We start from the raw sequence: 6,814 nt of genomic DNA on the forward strand, positions 1-6,814 counted from the left end.
GGGGGGGGGAAAAACTAGACAGACATGGATGTCACATCAGTGATATCTGATCCGTACCGCTCCGATCAGGAGGGAATCCATGTCAAAGCAGCCCTACAGTCATCATATTTTCAAACAGCTGACTCCAACTCTCTCAGCTCTACTTCCCTGAACTTCCTGTCCAGTACAAGATCACAAGTGACAGAGCAGTCTACTGCAACTGTACATCTACTAGCTTGGAGCAGAGGGGAGTGGTTTGCCTTGCTGCGTCTGTGTGTGTGTAGGGAGACACACAAGTGACCCTACAAGGGGGAGGAGCCGTCCTAAAACAGGATATCAGGGCCACTGTTATAGGGACCAGCTGATTCAGCAGGAAACTATAACTTTTAAACATCAAGGAGTAGCATCCACTCTAAGTGATTTTATCAATATAACAAAGAGGGTCAATCGATGGAGGGCCTACCCTAGGGAACGTATAGAAAACCCTTGGACTAAAGTATCTGTCTTATGCAGAATTTGCTCCACAACCTGGGACAAGATGACACTGATAAAGTCTGGTAGGGCAGGGCCTTTTAGAACTACTTCCTGTCTCAGTAGGTAGGTCGGCAAACTCTGCCATGAATGGCCTGGAAACGCACATTTTCTTGCTTCCTCCTTAACTGCCATCGCTTACAGTTTTGTAATATGTTGGAGGGCAACTTGCTTGGTAGCTTGTCAGACAGAGTAATCCTCTCACATTGCTTCTTTCAGGAACTTCCAGCATTGACACAACATGCACCATCTGGGGTCTGGAGACAGGCCAGGTACTGGGCCGGGTCAACTTGGTGTCTGGTCACGTGAAAACACAATTAATTGCTCACGACAAAGAGGTGAGTCATCTCCGCTCTGCACCCTGTGCAATGGTATGTGTGAGTGGTCTCATCTGTCAAGGTTGTAGATAAAGCCTTTGATGTATTTTACTTTTCTCTTTGACTATATGAAATAAATGGTGGTTCTGTACTGGTTTATCTATTCAACTTTCCTCAGTCTGCTTTTCTATAAAAATAAGGGATCTACCGTATTTTTTGCTCCATAAGAAGCACTTTTTTTTCCCCCAAAAGGAGGGGGGAAATGTGCCTGCGTCTTATGGAGCGAATACCTATCGCCCGACACCCGGGACATGCAGTTTCGGGCGCCGGGCGAGTAGTTTCTTTTTGTACATTCAGCCCTGCTCCTGACAAGCAGAGCTGAATGTACAGTGGGAGCCGCTGTTCGTTTAATACAAGCGATCTAAGTAGATCCCTTGTATTAAATCGAGCGGCATCGGCGATAGTGTCCGCCCCCCGCCGAGTTTTTCTGGGTCCCCCGTTCCTCTGCGGGACTGTAACCCGTCACGATCCCCCATAGGAGCTCACCATAGAGCCCATTGAGCAGACAAAGAACGGTGTTCTTCGTCTGCTCTGTGTGATTACTGAGACAGCGCCACCTGTCTCAGCAGTCACTAACGGCTTCTGTGACAGAATTTCTGTCACAGAAGCCATGCGTCCTATCGTCGAGCGTCTTATAGACCGCAAAATACGGTAAGTTATCCTGAACGCTTGATGAATACCTTAACTTGGCGAGTAAAGGGTTTTACTTAAACTCCTAACTTCCTGCAATATAATTATAAGCAGTTATACAAAATTACAATACACAAGTTGCTTGACTGGTATTGGTAAAAAGTGAGTCGGGGGGGCAGAAATATTAGAGCAGCTGCTACCCCTTCTTTTCTAAAATTTGCATTTCTTGAAATGTCCATCCTGACCTTGGCTGTGCCACCTAGAGTTGCTGACCTGGAACTAGCATGCAGCAATTGTTTGCATGGCTTTTATGCATGCTTGCTCGCTCTAGTTCAGTGACTTGGTACATAAGATTAGGAAGATGGCCCTGGAGCTTTACACCCTTAAAGCTCATCTCCGGGTAAACTAAAAAAAACTGCCATTGCAGTGGGGCTACAATAGTAAGGGACCAGGTAAGTAAAGCAGATTTACTTACCTAGTCCCCATGCCCCTAGTGTTCTGTAGTCTCCTCTTCTCCTCCTGGGCTCCAGCTGGTGGAAATGCCCCTGGGCATCCTCATGTACAATGCAGGTCTATGTACCCTGCATTATACTGTACATAATGACGTCAGCAGTCCTTAGACCACTAGAGTAAAGGGGAAATGAGGCTGTGGGAATCAGTCCTGCAGCCTGGAGGGAGCAGGCATATGCAGTGATCAGGTAAGTAAAGCTGCTTTACTCAAGCCCCATAGACAAAAACTAGCACTTAACCCTTGCAGTTCGGGGGTAGCCCCTTTGCAAGGTTACGTTTTTATTAATTTTTGTTGTTTAAAGGAGAACTATGAGGTGGGTGATTTTTCTCAAGCTCATAGTTCGAGCCGACGCGTGACAATGAAACTGTCATACGTCGGATCAATAGATCGGGAAGTGAGCGAACACATACCGTCGCTCGCTCACTTCTCGATCATCTCCCTGCAGAGAGCCGTGACTGTCACTCAGGGATTCCCATCTCCGATCCTGCAGTGCTGACTGGCTGAACAGATGGGGGAGGGGCGTACAGCTGGTACTGCCTCTAGATAGGCAGAGCCAGCTGTCACTCACACAGCTGTGTGGATCTCGAGAGTAATGTCGGGATCCGTCCCGGCTGCGGCGGTCTCAGTATACCGCGAGCTGTAGCTCGTGATATACTGAGCTTTGGGTCACGGGAGGACGTTGGCATATGTCCCCCCGTGACCCTTAGGAGAACTATGGGGAAATACACTTAGACAATAACCTCCATGTTCAAAGTCATGCCTTCACTATACTGTTAGGGCAGCTGTCAGCTTGTCTAAATATGCCTTTGCAGTCCAATAGGTAATAGGGTTAAACTCAGTAATCAGCATTTGGTTACAGAACTGGTCTGACATCCTCTCCCAGACTATGTCACCAAGTTTATGGGAGGACACTTTTGCTGAGAGCTGTGGCTATTACTCAGCTAGCTGCATGGATCACCAGACAGTGCAGCATTTTCACTGAGAAAAATTGTATTTTAAGATATTTCTTAGCAGAAAACAGTTACAAATCATAACGTGGGGTACAGAACTTTAAAGGGCTCTAAAGCTGTGAGACTTCAATTGGGTTTTAAACGTTTATAAAGCCAATTTATGCAGTCAAAAAATAATCATAAATAGGAAAAACATTCTTTGCTGACCCCCTAGATAGTAATTGGCTAATGTACTAGAGATCAACATACTATTTTATAGCTTCATGCAGCTGTATATCTAGATTAGATATGACCGCCACCCAAATGAACCATAACCATGAGTTCTATTCTTTGTAAACATCACTTCCTCTGAATCAGTCATTACTCATTCATCAATCATGTTTTAACAGCCCAATGAAAGAACACTTACGATGGACTGAACTGACAACCATTAGGAAAGCTCTGTTCAGTTCCCTATTGCAGCCATTTATGAGCTTGCCTTTGTATTCAGTTATGCAGATAATTACCAGTTTGTCTCTTCTATTACAGGTGTACGACATTGCGTTTAGCCGAGCTGGAGGGGGGCGAGATATGTTTGCCTCTGTGGGAGCCGATGGTTCGGTAAGAATGTTTGATTTGCGTCACCTGGAGCACAGCACCATTATCTACGAAGACCCCCAACACCACCCCCTGCTCAGACTGTGCTGGAACAAGCAAGACCCCAACTATCTTGCAACCATGGCCATGGATGGGATGGAGGTAACAGGGCCCGTGTTGTTCAAAATCTCCTGATCTATAGTTTATAATATGGAAAGGAACAATGGCAGGAAATTATGTGTAAGGATATAGTGCAACTGAAGCCAAAACTTTTATTTTGTATAGGTTTTGGGTAAAGAGGGATTAGATCTCCTGCCAGGTATTTAATACAATTTGTTTCCCCATTAGGCTGGCCATACACCGGTCAATTTTTTTCCCTTCAACAAAAGAAATTGACGCGATTCTTCCACTAACAAACAGCTTGTAGAACGAGGAATCGCCGCTGTTTACGTTGTATTCTGACAGGTGCAATATCCAATCAGAGCGGGCATTTCATTGGCTGCCGGCTCTGATCGCACAATGATTTTCCAGCCGGCTCCTTCAATCAGCTGATCGAGGAATGCCGGCTTAAAGGGAGCCGACAGCCCCACACACTGTGCGAATTACGGCCGGTACAATAAAAACCGGCGGAAATTTGTTCACTTTATGTGCACCTTTAGGGAAATTCGCCCTCTCCCCTGTATCACTAAAAGTAAAAGATAATCCCAAATTTTGGGTTGTCGTCAGAACGGGAATAGATGGGAAATCCTTTTTCCCCTCTTTTGAAGGGATTTCCTCTTGCTTCTTGTTGTGGCTATCGGACAGGAAATAAAGGGAAATCTGCCCAATGGGACATAGATGGCAAAAAATTAGCTGATGGGTTATTACCCTCCGTTACTCTTTCCTAAACTAAAAAAAAACTAAGTTTTGGCTTCAGTTCTACCTTAATGTAAAAAATAAATGGCCTGCTAGCTATATATTTATATAGCTAAATGTAATCAGCTGTTGGGTTTCTTTGACTCCAGTTAGGCCACTTTTTTTAAGCGTTTTTCCGATTTGTTCTATGTACAGGTAGTGATTCTGGATGTACGAGTGCCCTGTACACCTGTGGCCAGACTGAATAACCACCGTGCTTGTGTGAATGGCATTGCCTGGGCCCCACACTCCTCATGTCACATCTGTACAGCAGGTAAATATATAGCTTTTGCTTTCATCCTTCCTTTGACCATCCTATTGATTTATCATATTGTCGGAGCTGAATGACTCCTCACCAGTTACTGGAAAATAAGTTTATTTTATAACTAGAAGTGAACGCATATAATCTAAAAAGCCTATTTGGATGCACCCACCTGAGAGTGGTTCTTTCATACACTGAGTTGCTTTTTGCCAAATATATCCCAACAATTTTTGCAGAGTATGTTTTGTTACTCCGACAAGCCAGCTTCATTTTCAGTTGCAGTATACAAATCTGTAGGGAATCTTAATGCCATAGGCTTTGTCGCCATTCTCTACGCAGAGCAGATGATGTGTACATGAGTCTGAGAGAAGCTAGCGAGGTACAAAGACTCAGTGACATCTCTGGTCCAAAGGTTGGCAGGAGAATGCTAGAAACGTAAGGCGCTTCTTTATGCACATGCCGATGCCATTTAAAAGAAACGAAAAAAACAAAACACAGAGAACCAGCAAATTATCAGTCCAGAGTCTGGCTTTTGAAGAGAACTATGGCCAAACCTTTTTTTTTGGCTGTAGTCCTCTTTTGGGTCACAGGAGGACATTTACGAATAGCCAGCTGCTACATTTACAAGTAAATATTTAGTTTTTTAAAGGCATTTGGTGCAGGCAAAGTGGATTCCTATACTTCGTGGCTCTTGAGAACTATATTTTAACAGAAGTTTTAAAGAAGAAATCCAAGTTTTTATAAAACTAAGTTACGTTAGGTACTCAGTTTTTCTCTAGGGCCCGGAATGAAGAAGGCCTACTTGCCTGATCCTCGGTCCTGCGGCAGTCAGCTCTTCTCTCTCCCCTCCGTTCCAGCTATGGAATGATTCTTGGGGACCTTTTGTGTAATGCAAGTCAATGGACCTGCATTAGACATGATGACGTCAGCGGTCCTTAGACCGCCAGAGCCCAGGGGAAAAAGGCTGTGGGGCCCGGTCTAGCAGCCTGATGGGATAGAGGATAAAGTGGGTATATATAATTTTTTTTATAATATTCCCATCGCACCCCCGGCCCGGAAAGAAATTCCCCACACACAGGGCGGATGCGGCAGTGACAGCAGATGCCTCCACAGGTAACAATAAACAGATGGTAAGTCACTCGCACTCCAATATAGCTTAAAGTCAACGTTTCAGAATCAAAGCGGTCCCTTCATCAGGGTTCATATAGTGTTTTGGGGCACTGAATTTTAGGTACATTTTTGGGTTTGATAAAGAGTTGCGCTAATGTTGTGCAACCAAATAATTTGCAACTGCTGCCATTTAATTCTACAGAGCCTTGGATTTCAAAACATATATAATTTTCAGGCCTAAAATGTGGATTATAGCGTGTGCGAAAAACAAAAAAATGGCCTTGGCAGCGAAAGGGTTCTTAAGGGGTTAAATTACCCACAGATAAACAAGCCCTTGGTGTGATTTAGTATGTATAAGCATTTAACACTATATCTCTTCAAACTGTTGTAGCGGACGATCACCAAGCCCTGATCTGGGACATCCAGCAAATGCCGCGGGCCATCGAAGATCCTATCCTAGCATACACAGCGGAGGGTGAAATCAACAACGTCCAGTGGGCAAGCACCCAGCCAGATTGGATCGCTATCTGTTACAACAACTGCTTAGAGATCCTCCGAGTCTGACTTTATTTATTCCAACCTACTACACCCTAAATTCTCATCGCCCCCATCCCTGAATCCAGGATTTTTATACATCTTTAATGTGCCCTTTGTTACCCAAAAAGGAAAACATGAAATATCCATTTGTTGTCTTTGGGACTTTATTCAGCACGCTATGCTAAGGTGCAGGTGCCAGGGGGAGAGGTCATCGAGCTACTCTCTATCTACTGATACCGTGTGGTTTGTCCTAAGTATGAATAGGCAGGAGAAGGGTGGGGATGCATTAACCTGGTCGAGTCTTTATTTTATTTACTCATCTGTGTAGATGATACATTAGACATACTGTATCTCGTGTGTTTTAATGGTAACATTTAAACGAGGGACATTTTTTGCAACCTCTTTGCCTGTAACGATGCCTATGTATGCATTTAATATTGCTGTGTTTGTATACCAA

General features: G+C 44.4%; 1 protein-coding gene across 2 annotated transcripts in view; it reads left to right on the top strand.

The window, feature by feature from the left end:
* Window positions 1–6,814, top strand: part of DCAF7 (DDB1 and CUL4 associated factor 7) — a 9,685-nt gene extending 2,871 nt beyond the window's left edge. Inside the window, exons 4-7 of one of the 2 annotated variants that reach the window (XM_018555175.1) lie at window positions 730–848; window positions 3,507–3,716; window positions 4,605–4,722; window positions 6,209–6,814. In XM_018555175.1, coding sequence (XP_018410677.1) covers window positions 730–848; window positions 3,507–3,716; window positions 4,605–4,722; window positions 6,209–6,384 — 623 coding nt within the window. In that variant the 3' untranslated portion in view covers window positions 6,385–6,814. The remainder of the gene's footprint in view (window positions 1–729; window positions 849–3,506; window positions 3,717–4,604; window positions 4,723–6,208) is intronic. The other variant, XM_018555176.1, reaches the window with a different exon arrangement.

This window comes from Nanorana parkeri, unplaced genomic scaffold, assembly GCF_000935625.1.
Source record: "Nanorana parkeri isolate BGI_ZX_2015 unplaced genomic scaffold, ASM93562v1 scaffold187, whole genome shotgun sequence".
Lineage (NCBI taxonomy): Eukaryota > Metazoa > Chordata > Amphibia > Anura > Dicroglossidae > Nanorana > Nanorana parkeri.